Below are 17431 nucleotides of genomic sequence, written 5' to 3'. Positions count from 1 at the left end.
ACCCTGCAGAAAAAAAACAAGACAAGACGCATTTTGCAGACGGACAGACGCGTTTCAACCCCTGGACGTGTTGATACCTTATCTCGCTTGTTTGATTATCGCGCTGTGAGGGGTCAGGTATTTGGGAGCGAACGGGCCAGGAACTTGGTTAATTAGCGACGTGGAATTACCCCTCGGCCCTCCTACACACCCCCGATAGCGAGAAAGAAAGAAAAAAATCCCTACTGCGCTAGAAGCAGGAGAGAAAGTACCTCATGTTCGGACTTGGCTTGCGGTCCAGCGTTCTTGGCCGATTTGGGCTAGATGCGTCGGCCAGATTGAGAAGTGACGGTCTAGTTGGCTCAAATAGGCTCGGCGGGGAGATTGGAACAGGCAGACTCAGCCTCGGTGATGGCGCGGTGGAAGGGGTCCTGTGGAACTGGCTGTCCGTCCGCCTCCGCCGCGCCGCCGCCGCCGGCCCGCCCGTTGCCCGGCGCCCGGACGTTGACGTCCCTTCCTTCTTCGCGAAAAGCTGCCCCGATGGAGTACCTTACAGAGTGCCTGCTCGGAAGGTTGATTGATGCGATGCAGACAGGTAGCGCGGACCAGATTGGGGACAGTGCGCCTTCCTTTGTCACCATTCCGTAGGTAGGTAGACCAGGAATAAGCAAGGTGTTGGTGTCGACAGTGGTGAGTAACCTTGGTTGATTCAGTCCGAAACATGGCAGGTCTTGCTGTCTGCAGCAGCAGCAGCAAGCCAAGCCGCCGACCCTGACGCAGCCGTATTTGTAATGAGGAATTTTGGCATTCTCCTAACTCCATTGATTCCAACCTGTTTGTGCGACCTCGAAACAAAGAGGAGGGACGTATCCGTAGTATTCCTGGACGAACCGATAATCAAATGATTTATCCATTGCGGCTGGGCATGTCTTAACTGTCATCCGGATATAGGGCTGGCAGACAGGGACGGGGGGCAGGAAAGGGGGGATTGTGGCCTTGGCCAGACAGACGAATATGTTGGGACGGAGTAGGTACCTGGCGGTTAACCTCTCTCCAAGCTGAGACCGAAGCTAAGGGGGGGGAAGCTATGGACGTGGGGGGTGGGGGTTGAAGGTCGACTGTAGGTGCGATTACCTCCACTGAACTTGAGGGACCTGACCCGAAGATGGGATAGGGAGGACGTGTGTTCATGGTCCACGGGCAGGCAAGCCCGGACGATAATCCACGAAGACGGATATTCACAGGGTTGGAAGTTGGCAGTTGAGAGGGCTGGCAAGCTCCAATTTCATTTCAGTACAGATGTTACTTCTGGAGTGGAAGCCAGGAGCGCGCGTTGACACCTACCTACCTACCTACCTTAGCTTGGGTAGTACCTCGCTTACCTTCCTGAGGTAAGGTGGTAGGTAAGGTAGGATCCATGGATGGCTGTGCGCTTGGGGCGTCTGTGCACAAGGCGCTTAAGTGGCGTGTAACGGTGTAAGCCTTTGGTGTCATGACCTCCCTCCTCTTCTCCATCCTCTCCCATCCAACAAAGATTTCCATGTCATGCTGCCAACGTGTCTGCATCTGCATCCCCTGCGGCAATGATCCTCGTCGGATAGCGCACACCCGCCGTGGCCATTCCCTTTCCGGGAAGCAATTGCTGAATGACTGACTGCACTGTATCGGCAAAGTTCGATCCTGTACCCTATTGACAACCCGTCGGCGCGGCGCGCCGTTTCCTATTTTTCAACCCGCCAGCGGCCGTCACTGCTAGGCTTGTGGCTTGCTGTCAAAGAGGCTCAATCCTCCTATCTCGGGACCGAGATAGTAGGATTTTACCCGGCTGACGATGATGCGGCTGACCAGGCTTGAATCTATGCACAATGTCTAGCGTTGCCCAGGCGAGCTTGTATTTGTGGCGCACTTCCGGTGTCGTGGGAATGGCCACTTATTCATTCCCGCCCGTCCCCCCAATGGTCTTTGTGTGTGTGTGTGTGTGTGTGTGTGTACCGCTTCACCTCCGCAATGGGTCTCTTGGAGCGTAGTTTGATGCAATGCGCCACTCTTTCACATCGTCTTATAACCGAGTGCTCGATTGGGATTGTCTGTTACTTTTGACATGGAATGTTAGCGAGGCCGAGATTAAAAAGGCCAATACTAACATGTCCCACATTCCTCCCACACGATCTCGCCCTCGGGGACTGCAAGCCGCGTCCCGGTTGAGAAACCTCCGACCAAGGGAGCTCATGCCGGTCGGTGATGACAAGGACGGGTGGCGACGGCCTAAGCACCCGGCATGTTGGATTTAGCTTACGACTGGCGGCACATGGTTGGGCAAGGCCATGTCACCGTCACCTCCGGACGCGCATGGTCCTCCGGGTCTTGCAGGTAGCTCGGGGTCCAGAAGCTGAAACAGTCGATGTCTGCCGGTGTGTTCTCAATTGGGGCTCCGGATAGGTCAACTCCCATGCTGACCTTGGTTAGGGTGTCTCGATTAGGGCAATTGCAGCTCGGCATGAGATGTGACATTCAATTGATGGCATTGACATGACGATGGCGACTAAATACGCTGACGGGACGGCACTGTAAGGTTCATCGGCCAATCTCTTGCGTGCAAGCCACATGTCAGAGGCGGGGTGCGCAGAAAACGACAGCGGTTGCAACAGTGACAATGCAGCCGACGACAAGAGGTCGAGAAGAGATAGAACACCGGATTCCGCTGCGCCGCTCTCCCCCGAGCGCTTCTGAAGCATGTCTTCATCTGTTGTTGCAGCTTGCACGGATGTTCTGGATGAATCCTCATTTTCGCCCACAATGTCAAAAGACCAAATGATGCAATCGTATTTGTGGTCGTGACCCGTGAACTGCTAGCAATAAGCCGGGAAATTCAAAGGGTGATGTTCTCGAGATCACGCGGGGTATTTGCCAACGCGTGTTACACGCCGACTTATGTGGTGTACTACGGACACCGTCCGAGGTGAAATACAAGAGAAAGAAGTTCGATGTTAGGCATGTCGGTGTGAACATAATACTGCCTGCGACAGTATGTATTGCTCTTTACTTTTCCTTTCACTAAAGCTGAAGAGACTGAATCTAAGACAAATGAGGATGAGGTTTATAAGATAGACTTTGATCCATAATTCTAAACGCAGCTATTATATTATTTCTGTGACGACCAGCAAATACCCGGTGTTGCATGTCTCAGTTTAATCACTCTTTTGCCTTTGGTTTGATCGTGCGGTCTAGTGAAGGGGTGCGATTTTCTCCTTTTTGATTGGGAGTGCCTTCAAAGACCATATTCCCGCTGGAACTTTCACATCCTTGACTAGATAAATGCTTAGAGTATTCAGTGCTCATGGCGATCAGGCTGGCGGCTCGCGAACTGTGGATTAGGAGACTGGCTTGCAGTATCCTCGTGGAGACAAATGTTTACAGGATATCGGCAAAGATGTGAACTGTGACTTAAGGGCAGGAGCAAATCCGGCATTGAAATGCAAATGTTCTCTATCGGCTTGCCACACCGCCCACATACGTCGCCTTGCCGAAATGTCACGAACTCGTTGCTGAGTTCAGAAGTGGCGGCTGGCCTTTCATTGCCCGGCCCAGCAGCCGTGTACATCATTTGATGGTTTGCTGTAGTCCTCGACTGAGCCATGGCATTTTATTAATCGTGATTGTTGATTACATTCAGTGCGAGGCTCGCAGAGAAAGGGAAGCGAGTTGAGCAGACGCTTCTCATTAGAATGCTTCTCAGTCCAGCGTTGTTCGTCATCAACATGTTTATGGCAAACTCCTACAATACAATATACACTGGCATGGAGGGGTGTTCTGTCGGAACTATATTTGAGTTGTACGGCAAATCAGTGGACATAAGCCCACCGTGTCCTCGAACCGCACTCGTTTTCTCATTGAGACAAACCCAGAAAAAGGCCAGATTATATCGCTCAGCCTAAATCAACTCAAGTCCCCAACAGCCAGGGGGCGGGGAGGGGGGGGAGGGAGTGATTCACGTGAGCCTCTCCGCCGGAGACGGGGCGCGCAGTCGGGACATACTCACTGCGGGTTGCAACACCCCGCAGAACAAGAAAGAAGGTTCCTCACTGCCCGTATTTCTATTTCTGGACAGGAATTGAGATCAAAACTCCGGGGAGATAGAGATCAACCACCAACTCGTACGATAAATCCACAGTGGCATATGTAGATCGACACCTCCCAAGACAAGCCTCTCTTTAAGTCAGAGACTACCTTTGACACGCTATTCAAGATTTCCCGCTAGACGAACGACTAGGATACAACATGATGAAGGAGAAACTGCTGTTGGAAAAGGGGGGCACTAGATACCGCAGTATAAACCCTGGTCGTGGATCGTACAGGCTTCAAAGGTTGGCTGCTTGACTCGCCACAGCTGGAGACGGGCAGAATGGAGCGAGCAGAATAAATCGTGCTAACCCGACCATGGGCCCGGCATAGCAGGGGGCATTGCAAACATTGGTACGGCGGGTAATACATTATACATTGTTGTTGGTACTTCGGGCAGACGTCACCCGAAAGTATACTATCTCACAAGGGTATATGAAAAATTCGTCCTGTGTTCCATGGCCTCCTGCATCGCTTTTGAGAGCAATCGCTTCCATTCTCTTCCTGCATAGTGCTTTCGTCTCACTAACAAATGAGATCCTCCGTGTCTGAAGAGACCAACGTTTGAATCCCGGGGTATTTGTCGACGAAATGCGTCGAGGTCATCCTGACCAGCTCCGTGAACGCCTTGCAAGAACATCCATAAACGCGAACCGAAAGACATAACAAAACGTCAGCATATCGTAGCCTGGCTTCCAAGCTTGTGTGCCAGAGAAAGGCCACTCTAGGATCTCTTCTTCTGGCGCTTCCACTCCGCCCGCGTCACCTTCATCAACAGATCCTCGTCCTTGACGGGAATCCATGATGTCAACGCCTTCATGGCGTTCTCAAAATCCGAGTCCAGAAGGACTTCTCGTAGAGCGTGTATCAGAGCTGCGCTGGTAGCATGAAGAACATCGATGCCGGTCATGGTGACTGGCGAATCGGGAACCTTCGTGGCTGATGTATCAGGGTTCTCGCCGAGAAGCAGAAATACGTCCCATACACGAAGCTGGGCAGCAAATGGTATGGACAGATTGAAAAGTGTCAAGTACCATCGAGTACCGTAAGCTGTAGGATCGATGCAGAGCTCCGTCTGTTCCAGATTAGCACCGAGTCACATGGCGAATGGGAATGATGATGTCTTACTAGCTTCTTGGCGACGTCCTTGCCGCTCAGCCACTTAGTCTGCAGGTCGCTCAACGCTGCCATTAACCCGTCAAAGCCAGGACTGTATAATTTTTCCAGTCCTCTCAACTGCCACATACGGACCAGCATGACGAAACACTTCTCCTCATCGAAGTAGCAGAGCAGGGTTGCCGCCAGCGAGGCCATGCCCTGAACATAGCCGGTGTTTGGAAAGTAGAGTGACAAGGCATGCAAAACTCGAAACAGAAGTCGTTGCCCCCCCGTGTAGCGCTTCCGGAACATGACATGCCGACTGATGGTGCGAGGCACATCCAGATCGATCTGTACGTCGTCTGGGGAGCCACGGCACTGAAGTCGGTGGAAGTCGGTGATGATCGAGTCTTCTGACGGCGAGTCTCTATGGGCTCTTGCTGCCGATGCCATAAAAGAAAACCACGCAGAGGCTCTCCATCGATCAGGAATGCCCTTCCAGGTCCTGTCGATGAGTTTTAGGTTTTTGACGTCAAAATCGAATTCCATGCCCTCACCATCCTTCCCTTTCTTGATGACTTTGGCCATCTTCCGCCATTTCTCGGATCTCTCCCATTCTTTCCTCTTGATGGCCTCGGAGATCTTTTCAATGTTTTCCTCGTCTCCCAAGGAAAGCGAGAGCATGCCTCCAGCCTCGTCCATCCACCGTCGGTCACGATTGTGGGGGAGTAAATTACCCGCATGCCTAATTGCTGAACGAGTTGACCGACGAGATGCAACCGACGCCTTGGAGGTTTGGGTGTTGAGCGACCTTGCGGACACCTTCCTATTCGGCCCCCTAAGTGGCAAACCCAACCCAAACGGATCTCGCTTCAAGATATTCTTCTTCTTAGGCGCATGCTGCGATGATTTAAGGTCGGTGGGGGTGCCCACTCTCGCCTCAGGTTTGCGTGGGTTGATGAAACCGTACCGATCGACGTCATAGCCATTGAGGTCCTCCCAATCTTCGAAACCACCTGCCACCTCATATTCGCTTCTTGTTTCGGGACGTTGGGAATATGAACTTCCAGATCTTGGAGTACCCCATGCGGGAGGTTGGAGCTCGGCGACCCTAGGAGAGGAACGAAAGTTAGCACACTGTTGTCAACACTGATTTGGAAAAAGGAAACCATACGGATCGTTCTCGGTCTCGTCCGTCGGATTTTCGGGGCTTGCATCCAACTGCTCGCCCACATCCGACGGTCGTCCGCCGTCTTCCCAATTGATGCTATCGCCAGATGCATAGAGCGATCTCACCTTTCGAGATTCCAACTCCACGTCAGCGGAGAGGACGCGGATACTTGGTGTTTTCATCGCGGCTTGCGATGTCGAATCCACGGTTGTCTGTGCAGCGCTTGGGTCTGCGGTAGTTGCCTCGATCGTTGTCCCGGTCATCGTCTCAGCAGCGCTCGCATCAATGACTTCCGCCGCGTTGAGTTCGGGTGCACTGTGTGCGTTGGACTCGGTAGGCTCCATCATTGGGGCCTCGCTCGAAGCAACTTCATTCGGTCTGGGTTCATTGGAAGCAGCCTCGTTCGCGAAGGGCTCCCTCATGCTGGCGACAGCGCTCTGGAGTGGTTCCTCGTATTTAATGTGGAGGATAGGAGGCGCAGGCTCAGATGCAGGAGTCGGGGGTGATGCAGGAGCTGGAGCGTGGACATCATCCGTTTGCGACTTGGCTTCCATTGTTCCGTCGGTTGTTTGTGCGGGGAAAGCACGGCGACCGCCAAACATAATACTGCCACGATTGGAGAAGGAGAGGGTCGTCAGGAAATCATCGTCGAGCAGACTGACGGTGGGGATGGAGATTGAAATGGGGGAGAAGTCGGTGGCATCCTTGCTCAGGAGGTTGAAGTCGTCTGGGATGTTGACAGGGGAGAGATTAGGCGACTTATCAGAGGCTGTAAAAGAGGAGCCCCGCGCCGGGGTGATCATTGGCTGGGTGGCAGGTGATAGGTCGGCTAGACTCTTATCCCGCAACTCAACCGGAGACTCTACCGACAAGGTGCTGCTAAAGCTGCCAGACAACTTACGCTCAGCGATTTGGAGTTGCGCAAGATGATAATGGTCCATGGCGATGGACATTTGCGCAGCTGTCCGCGTGCATCGGCCAGCTGAAGGCCGTTTGGCTACGGAAGGGTCCTCGGTGGAAGAAAAGGATTCGCTGTCGCAGATGGAGGGTGTTACGAGCTTTTGTCGTTGCACAACGTGGCCAGCAACAATCAAGGCGTCGATTTTGTCGTACGCGTGATCCTGGTCCTCGCACTCCTCGACAATTGTGGCCCCGGACGAAGCAGTGGGTGCAAGGCCGGAATCCCTCTTCCAATCGTTGTCGGCAGCGGGCACACGGGGACGAAAGGCAGGGTGCTGTTCGATTGCTGGAGGAGGAGTGACGACGACGGGACTGATGGGCGGACTTGGAAGGGACGAAGTTGCAGAACGGCAGGTTCGACGCGTCGAGATGGATAGAGATCTCCGGGGGAGGCGCGTAAGAATAGGAATAGGAGGCTCTGCCTGGACCGTCTTTTCGTAGCGGACGGTGATGAGGCTAGTATCGTCCTTGAAGGGAACGAGCGTAGGCCGGGCTTTCAGGCGCACGCTTGTGGACTTTTGGGGGGCCATGGCGTAGTACTCAGGGTGCTCCGGCCGGGCGTGAGTGGCCAGATGGAGACGATCCGCCCGTGCTCGCTCGCAAACGGAGCCGGGGTCTTGGGTACCGGCGTGGGATTGGAGCTCCCTCAGCGGTCGGTGGTACGCCGGTGGGAGCACAGCAGGTCCAGAGATGGACTGGACGGGCGGCCAAGGCGGGTGTTGTGACGGCGTAAGTGGAGGTAAGTGGCTCGCCGTCCAGAGCTCGGAGAGCCGTTGAGCGTTGGATTCAGGTGTGCCAATTTCGAGCCCTCGAGGCTAGACAGTGGCGCTAGCCTAATGTGGGAACAGAGAGTCCTCGGAGGGATGGATGAGATGCTGAGATGCGAGAGCTTTTCGGACGACGATCCAAGAGGGACGGAAAGGAAGAGAGGGTGACCTATCGGGCACCGAGCAGGGGTCGTGATATGGCAGCGTGGCGCTGGATGGCGTCGTTCAAAGCGAGAGAGCAGCCGTGGAGTAGGCGGTGATGTGTGTAAGTGGCTGCAAGATTGTGCAGGCACGACACAGTCAAACGGCGGAAGGATCAAAAAGAATCGGGACTGTGGTCTGGAGTTGGTTAATTGATTGCATGCAGGCAGGGGGGAGTGAATAGGAATGATGGGAAAATAACATCGGGCGGGAAGGTGTGATGAGGTAGGTAGGTAAGGTAGGTAGGTAGGTACCTTGTGCGGCGAACTTGGTGAGGGCCAAAGAGTGCTGGCATTGGCTTGGTGGTGATACTCAAAACGCTGGCTTGGCTGGCGCAAAGAAGGACATGCAATTGCTTCGGAAGGAGGCGGGGAAAAGGTCAGGAAAGACACGAGGGAGACTGGAAGCTCGAGGTCGGGTATTTCTTGTCTTTTGCTTCCACGACTGATGGGTTTCGAGGCGGCCCAGCCCTGTCCAAGATGTCCACCTCAGTTCTACCTTTAGTAAGGTATGTTGCAGAGCAGGAAGCGGTGGAAGCAACAGCCGCAACAGCCCGGCACCACAATCTGCACGCACTCACACCTGTTGCTCCCACACGCACAGCAAACCATGGACGACAAGGGCATCATCATCAGAGGCGGTCGGGGGAACCCTGTCATGCTGCAGCCAACTTCCCAGATTGGCTGGAGATCCACGATCCGCCCCGTTCCCATTGGCTTGTCGTGGGAATCGTGCCCTACCACTGGTTTGCTGGTTGACAATGTCCAGTGGTCGACGGGAGTGGGTGTTGTCGTCCTCTGAACGAGCCTCCACTGTCACTATCCTGTCCCTGTCCGTCTTCCCGTGCCATCCATCCCAACAACGCAACACAACGCAACGTAGTCAGGCACAGGAGATTGGAAAAAAGAGAGAAGAGGCGCGCACCAGAAAGAAAAGTGCAGACAGACCGGCTAGGCCTGGGTGACGGACAGCCACATGATGGGAGCGAGCGCCCATACGCAAAGCAGCGACAATCAATCCACCCACGACCAGCCACATCTTCAATCGTTCCAGCATGCCACGCACCTCAAACGCTTTCTGATAGGCTCATTGGCTTGAACCCCCGGCCCGTCTCCCGCCATCTGGCCATGCATCAGTACCCGAAGCAGGGCTTCTCTATAGCAGCCGACCAGAAAAGACCCTCTCCAGTCCCTCGTCGTCATCGCTACGCATTGAGTCGGTGAAGGTCACCCTGCAACCGATACCGCTACTCGGGGTCATTCAACGCACAAAGCCCACCTTTCTGCATATCGGCCTCCGCAACACTTCTTCATGACCGCCGAATTCACCGCGACAACACCTGCGGACGCGATACGCGAGCGTACGCCATAATTGCGCCCCGACGCTGGTCATGTTCAACCTCCTCTCTCGCTAACCCGCCGTTGCAAACGTTTATCCATAATCTGCCCTGGCCCGGCCTCAATCTGCTCCATCCGCCTTACACAGCAACGGCCGCCCGACGCAGCCGGAAATTGTCGTTACACATGTCTCTTCAAAGCGACCGCCGAATCCTGGACTTACCTATCTCTGTGTTTGCAGCCTGCTGCTCTTCGTACACAGCGCAGCTCCCCTTCCCTGGCGCCAAACCCTTCAATCTAATCACGACATGCCAGCAACCGTCGTCCCACGCATCACCCATTAATTGGCTGTCGCTCGGTCTGCAAACGCTCTCGTGGCCCTGCCCTCCCGTCCACTCTTGTCTAAATTTCGAAAAGAATGCGAACCCAGTCCGGGGACCGTCAGATATGTCCTCGTCACCCAAACCACATGCGGGTTGCAGAATCACGGGACCCTTCTGATCGGCGCTAACCCTTCTGCTTCGTCTGATCTGAATGCCAAAAGAGATTTGTCTCACTCAGCTTATCATATTGGCCCTCTATTGACTCACACGTCTTTACCGCCTGTTCGGGATGGTGAGCGGAAGCTAGTTTCTCCCGAACGGGAGGCTTCCCAGGGCAGGGTTTACGTGCCCATCCCCAAGCTCTTGCCGTCGAGCATATGCTTGCGCGATGCCCTGTCATCAACTTTCTTGCTGGGACGCTAGCACCGGATCCAGCCCTTTGCCGGTCATATCGAACTACCCCGGTCAATACAGTTGATTTTTCGCCCCAGCAGTTCGTGCGCCATTCGAACGTGCTTGGTTGGAGTAGGAAAGACAGCCATTTCCCTAGTCCATTGAGCAACTTCAACCACTTTCAATAACGGACCTCTGCTTTGCTTATGTCCCTATTCCTATGCCACTCTCTACTCCCATCTAACTAACAATACTCGTTTCTTCCCCCTCTGCCTTTCTAGTAGTAAATTTCACGGAAGCCAGAGATATGGCGCAAAAATCCCAGGAACAGTGACTGCAGACTTTCCCCCCTTCTTCTTTCTCTTTAGCGCCCTCCATACCAACCAACCAACCAACCATGGCCATAGGTTTGAATGACAGTAGATTAGAGCAAACCCGGATGCTTCCTGCTTGTCCCCGGAGCCACAAACGACCCAAACAGCTGGCAGTCGTGGTCTGGCATTTGCGCCATATGCATGTGACAGTGTGCACACTTCTTGAGACCACTGGTGCAAGAATCTGACGTGGCAGGAGGCCAGACCCTTTTGGGGTTTAGATCGGGGTCTTCCCGACCTTTCTAGCGCCGCATCGGGTTCGGCTGGCTGTTTGCCGGCTGGAACATCCTTCCAGGGTCCTCTCCACCCATCCTCGTCTCCCACGTTCTCGGGTCGTCCCACGCAGGAATGTGCCCTTAGACTCTGAGGGCCTATGCTAGGGGGGCGTTTTCAACCCGGGGGATTCCAACAGCAGGCCTTGGAGGCATTAGCGGGATAGATGAGGAGTAGGTGCTTGGCCATCACGAACTTGTCACACCAGCAGACGACTTGGCAAACTCCAGGCCATCCGTTGCCTTGCGTGACTGCTAACGCAACTCAATGTGGTGGTTCTCGCACCAACCACGGGGGGACAGCCGAAAAAGAAGTTGAAAAGAACGCACCCACGTCTTCCACGGCCCCAGAGGGCGGTCGAACCGTTACGGAACAAACGGGGCGTTCTGGGGCCACAGGAACCACGCGGGAACCACATCCCAAGGTGAGTCAACTACGTCGCGAGCATTAACAAATTGGAGAAAACGAGACTAAATAGCTCAATGACCTTAGCATAGAGCGAACCCGTCCCCCTCTTTCATCGTGGGCAGTCCAGGCAGGCTATTCCGTTTTGCTCAGCTTCCACTTTGAGTGTACACGTTCATCCACACTACTCCCTTCGCACCGCTGGTTACTCATGCCGCTTCCCTAAGGTCATCTTCCGTCCAATATGCAGACCAAGGAGGAGAGAAATGTAACCCTTTAGTGCCGTCCCATGCTCAATGAGGATTTTCGAAAAAACCAATGCCTCAATAAAATGTCTGTTTGCCCCTTGCAAACGCGCTGTGTGACCCGTCTCTGCGTGTCATTGAATCAATCGCTATGCTGGTTGGCGGTTTCCCATACATCGCACCGCCTGTCGCAGAAATTTGCAGCGCCACCCGAAACGTCTCCAATTGCGTGGTTTCCTGGTTTCCACTAGGCGCGGCTTCATGTCGCCACTAACCACTTGCACATAAATGCCGCAAAAAATAAATTGTCCCTCCGTCTCGAGGGTAATTAGCATCGAGCGGCTTCTTCAAACTTCCTCATTCTCCCAATCCTTTTCACTGAACATTGGTCCTTTGCGTGCGCCGCTAGCCTCAAGTTTCGAGAGGAACTCGGGCGGAACGGAAGGAATGTATTTGCGCGCCCGCTCCCTGTTGACACCTCCGAAGCCTGCCCCATACGAGACCAGCATGTCCGTTACGGATGGCAGCGTGAATGGTAGCATCAAGGCCGGATCCATGAGGAGATTCTCCGGCACATCCTCGTCTTCCTCTTCACTCTCATTTCCACCTGGGCTCTTATCCGCCTTGCCAACGGTGTTGTCCGCATTACCACCATTTGCATCTTTCGCCTTGACCGGCGTTGAGGGGGCGCTCTTGCGGTCTTCCTTTCTGCGCACATGCTCTGCTTGAATCGCGTTGAGATACTTGAGGGCGCTCTTCGGTAGTCCCTTCTCGCCGACTTCGGGCCTGTAATGTTGCGCTGCGTGGATCAGCTGTTGTGGGCTTAGCCGCTTGAGCTGTTGCAGTGTGCCCACGAGGGCCTCGAGGTCGTCGGCACCGAGTGAAGAAAAGCACTGCAGCCATTGCAGAAGCTGAATGACAGGCGCAAGATGCCGCCTCGCCGAGTCCACCGTCGTTTCGCCAGAGGACTTCGTCTCGCCTCCTTCGTAGTGCTCGGGTTGTCGGTTGTTGGTTCTAGCCCAGTCCTCCAGCGTCGAGACGTTCATTCGAATTTGCATCGCTTTCGTCCGCGCAAGGTACTTTCTGTTAGACATTATGCGGTTGAAAAGCTCTGCTCCAAGCCAGTATAGCAACTGTGAGACAATCTGCGCTGTGATAACTGAGTGGATGTCGTAAAGATCCAGCACAAACAAAGTGGATGATAGCAGGGAGGTGACGTTGCGGGGAGCAGGCTTCGCCCTCTGCTTCGGGGACGGTGGCCGGAAGCGCTTTTCTAAGGGTTCTTCCTTGACTTGCGCTTTGCGCTTGAAGATTCTCCATTCGTTTTGGAAGGCAATGTCCTCGAATCCGGGAATGGTCTCGTGGTCGAGCATTGCAGCGTCGAGAACCTTGTCTAGTCGCCTTTCCGCATCCCTGACAATGAGGATGAAAATCTCATTGATGAGCTCTGAAAGTTGAGCCTGGAACTGAACCGTTGCTTCCACAAGTCCAGCGTCTTTCTTGAGGTAATGAAGCAGTAAGGTGGCATTAGAAATCCAGAAAGCCAAGATCGTCATATCCCATTGATACTGCTCCACGACATCATTGATCTTGTCCATGGCTGATATCATCAGCTTAGCCAACAGGTCGGGGCTAGAGTGGTAGTGCGCGTATCTCGCACTAAGGAAGATCATATTCGCAGGAACCGGCTTCTGTGCGGGAGATCTTTGAGGCGTCATATTGGTAATGACAATGTCTAGAATGCGGTCAAGTTCGTGTTCTTGGAACACAAACATTTGATCATGCAGACAGCGAGACCAATCGAATTCAGGCTGCTCCTCTTCGAACTCATCGGTAGCCTTATTGCGTCAGTACCAGGGTTGGGAAAGAAAGTGGCTAGTTAGAACTTACTTCTGGCTGATCATCCATGCCAACGTTACCCAAGTCAACTTCGAGATCGCGTGCACTGTCCATCATCATTCGTCTGCGCAACTCGTTTTCGGCCATTTCCTCTTCAAAGCGGTCTTGCGAAAAGCCAGGGTTGTAGAAGTCATCTGTTCCCGCATTGCCTATGTTGTAGCCACTGTCGTGCAGATAGAAGGACATATCACTGTCCGGTGGCACGAAGTCGAAGGCCGTCCGGCCAGACGAGGTTTTTTGCTCGGCCGATGCCCCATTGTCGAGGAGGATCTTGGCGATGCTCTTGTGCCGGTTCGTCATTGCCCACATAAGCGCGCTCCATTGATTCCGGTCTTGTTTGTCGACGTCAGCGCCAGCGTCGATGAGCGCCTTGACGACACTTTCGTGGCCCTGTCCTCAATCAGCAGATGCGAGATTTGGCCGGTTACTTTTGACCCACGAAGCAGCTCGCGTATATGAGCGGAGGGGTTCCGTCTTCGTCGGGCGCATTAACGTCGACGTATTCTTTGGCTTTCCCGCCGAGTATGCTGCCAATCCTCTCGGTGTCGCCGTTACTCGCAGCCATGTTGAGTGCCTTTTGCAACAAGTCTTTCTTCTCATCTTCGGGAAGCTTCTCGTCGGCCAGTATCGTATTCTCGTCATCGAAACCCGGGCCAACCCGGTGGGCGGCTTGGGCGGCGAGCATCTCCATCAGACGTGCGTCGCTATTCTTGGGACCTGTAGTGATATCTTCATCGTACGTAGAGTCGTCTAAGCTCAGATTGCCAAAGTTGAGGGGCTTTGCAAGTACGGGCGTGGTCAGAAACTGCGATTGTCCTGGCAGTTGGGTGTTAGCCACGCATCATCTTAACATGTCAAGAATTGCAGGCGAGGGTCTCTCGCGGATAGAGGGGTATGGGGAGGGGGAGGGGGAGGGGGAAAGGCGACTTACCCTGCCAACCATCATACATTTCCGTCTCCGGTACCAGCTCGCGTGGACGATGACTACGATCGTCGAGAGACTTGGGCAAGTCTGAGGGTAGAGGGCGAGGCTTCTGTTCGTCGCCAAGTCCACCGTTAACGTCCCCGAAGTCCATAGTGGGAGGAGGGGCAGCTAAGAGGCCCGGTAGGCATTAGTCGGACGGGGATATCGGTTTATGCGATGCGCGATTCGATTCGGTGCGATGTGGAAATGTTTTGCGGGAAGTTTCGTGTGAGAAGCAAGCTTGCTATGGGTGGGCATGCATCCGTAGTAGCAAGACGAAGGATAGAAGCGGAGTTATCGTCGTTGTTGGACCTTCGTTGGTGGTGGGTGCCGTATGTCGATGCAGGTTGTTGATGTGTTCAAGTCGGCAGCGCGGGATGCGAAAAAGGGCCGCGGGCTCGGCGTCGTGTGATGAGGTTGTCCTGCTGGTTGCTGTCCAGGTTATGTGTCTTGCCCGCCGCCCGGTGTGTGCGCATAGGTACGTGCTGGCCTGAGAGTCCCACAACGGACCCAATTCAGGCAGATGAACGTCCCGTCACGTCGTCGGGTCCGTTCGGCCAGGCCCTGCCCGGCGACCAGCTTGCTGATGTCACTAATAAATTGCCCACAGCACGGCACCAGTCCGCTAGACACGCTCCAAGTCTTGTAGCTGGTGGGCATCAAGCCCCCTGCACCATGGGGAAGAAGTGCCCAACTGCGGACCGTGCATCATCTGAGCATTGAGCTGCCCCGCTGAGCCCCTAAAAGTGCTCAGTGAGATACCTCCCTATCTTACCTTAGCGGGAGTATGAGGGACTTAGTAACGCTCGCCCCAGGCTAGTTAGGCATACCTAAAGCCTATAACCCTCCCCTAAAGCTAGTAAAGTATACCTTAAGTTTATAACCTTTATTAGATTAATAAACTTCACTAAGTATAGTTATAAAAACTTATAAAAGTATATAAAAATAGTTTTACTTTTTTATAGTAATATTAATATTAATATTAATAATAAGTATTATAAATGTTAGAAAGCATATTAATTTTAAAGAATATTAATTACTTATAATTAATATTTAATATATTTAAGAACTATTTAACTAAATAAAAAGATTTTATATTATATAATTAAAGTATTACTTACTATAATACTATAATACTATAAACTATATATAGTTATAATATATAGTATACTATATACCATATAACTGTATATTAAAAAAAACTATTAAAGTATAATATAATAGCTTTTAAATCAATAACCTTCCTATTTTTATATTTTTAAGATTACTAAGTCTTTTTAAATACCTCTAAATAGAAAATAGTAATAAAACACTCTTGGAATTTTAAAAATTCTTAATAAATTCTGAATAATTATATAAAATTCTACTTCTAAATATTAAGTATATATATTTAAAAAGACTAATAATAATAGTATATTTAGTATAAAAATATATTTTAGCTTTAAGTTTCTAACTAAAAGTATTTTTTATAAAAGTTTTACCTTTTAGCTTATCTCTTATATATTTTTAAAGTTATAGCAGTTAAAAAACTTCTCTCATACTTTTTATACTTATATCTAGCTTAAATCTCTCTAGAAAAGTTTATATATTTATATTTTTCTTAAAGCTTTTATATATTAATATATTTAAATATGTAATTAAATAAATAAATTATATTAACTTACTAAGAGGGATTAGATTTAAATTTTAAACTTAAGAAATCTTCTAAAGGTTTAAATAAGCTTATTTTTAGGTATTTATAGAGAAGTAGAAAGTAGAATCTTAATAGAGGAGTTAATTTAATTTTTAAAAGAATTTATATTAAATAAATCCTTAGAAAATCTAGGGAAATTACTAATTAGCTTGAAAAAGGTAAAAAGATCTTAATTAATATTAATTTTAGCTTTAAAAAGCTAAATTATAAAAAAGAAATTAGAAAAAGGTTTAGAAATAATAAAATTAACTATAAAGCTAATAAAGCTAACTAGCTAATTATAAAAGCTTTAAAAGTAGAAATAAAAGAAAAGATAGGTTTTAAGCTTATAGATTTAAAAAAAAAACTATTTTAATACTAAATAATAATTTTTAAGCTTAAATTACTTAAAGATGAAAAGAAATATTAAAAAGGGAATAAAAGAAGTTTGAATATATATTTTAATCTATAATAAATTAAAGCTACTTCTAAAAGAAATAAAAGTACTACTATCTAAATCTTTAGAATTAAAATATTTGAATAATATACTTTTTACTTAGATTAACTTATATATAGATATTAAATAACTAATTAAAAAAACTAAGTTATTAAAATAATATTCTAACTATTATTCTCTTATTATTCTGTAATCTTAATCAATAGCTAAAAAAGGATTTAGTTTTTTATTATATTTTAGCCATAATATTTAATTATATTAAAAACTATTGAAAATTTCTTTTAAATCCTATATTTAATATTAAATATATAGTTTTTTTATTGGTTGTTTAGTTAATAACTACTATATATATACTATTTTATAGATATATAATTTAATAAATAATTAACTATATTATACTAGATTTCTAATATATAAGTAGTATATAAAAAGGTTTTTAAAATATTTTGTATTTTAGAGCTACTAAATAAAATATTAAAAAAAAAATTTCTTTGGTATATGTTTATATATATATATATTTATCTCTTATATAAAATAAAACTTAACTTATTTAATATAATAAGTATATAATATTTATATATATTATTATAAGTTATATATAATATACTTAAATAATATAATATAATATTTAAATACTATATATACTATATATACTATAATAGTACTATAATAGTACTATAATAATACTATAATGTTATAGTAATATTATAATAGTATTAGTTAAATTAATAATTGTAAATTTTAAGGCTATATTAATACTTACTTGAACTTTTAGCTAGTATAAACAAAAAGTA

General features: G+C 49.5%; 2 protein-coding genes across 2 annotated transcripts; both read right to left on the bottom strand.

Annotated features, from left to right (window-relative positions):
- Window positions 1–4822: 4822 nt before the first annotated feature.
- Window positions 4823–7857, bottom strand: COL26b_014254 (uncharacterized protein; the record flags this gene model as incomplete). Its single annotated transcript, XM_053186830.1, has 3 exons — window positions 4823–5173; window positions 5227–6307; window positions 6371–7857. 3 exons carry the CDS (start codon window positions 7855–7857, stop codon window positions 4823–4825), a joined length of 2919 nt encoding a protein of 972 aa, XP_053029225.1.
- Window positions 7858–11992: 4135 nt separating this feature from the next.
- On the bottom strand, window positions 11993–14620 carry COL26b_014253 (uncharacterized protein; the record flags this gene model as incomplete). The annotated part of the gene is made up of 4 exons (XM_053186829.1): window positions 11993–13483; window positions 13536–13934; window positions 13984–14360; window positions 14476–14620. 4 exons carry the CDS (start codon window positions 14618–14620, stop codon window positions 11993–11995), a joined length of 2412 nt encoding a protein of 803 aa, XP_053029224.1.
- Between the last annotated feature and the right edge of the window lie 2811 nt (window positions 14621–17431).

Source organism: Colletotrichum chrysophilum, assembly GCF_026319265.1.
Source record: "Colletotrichum chrysophilum strain AFK26 chromosome Unknown scaffold_319, whole genome shotgun sequence".
Classification (NCBI taxonomy): domain Eukaryota; kingdom Fungi; phylum Ascomycota; class Sordariomycetes; order Glomerellales; family Glomerellaceae; genus Colletotrichum; species Colletotrichum chrysophilum.
This window is presented reverse-complemented; position numbering and strand designations above follow the sequence as displayed.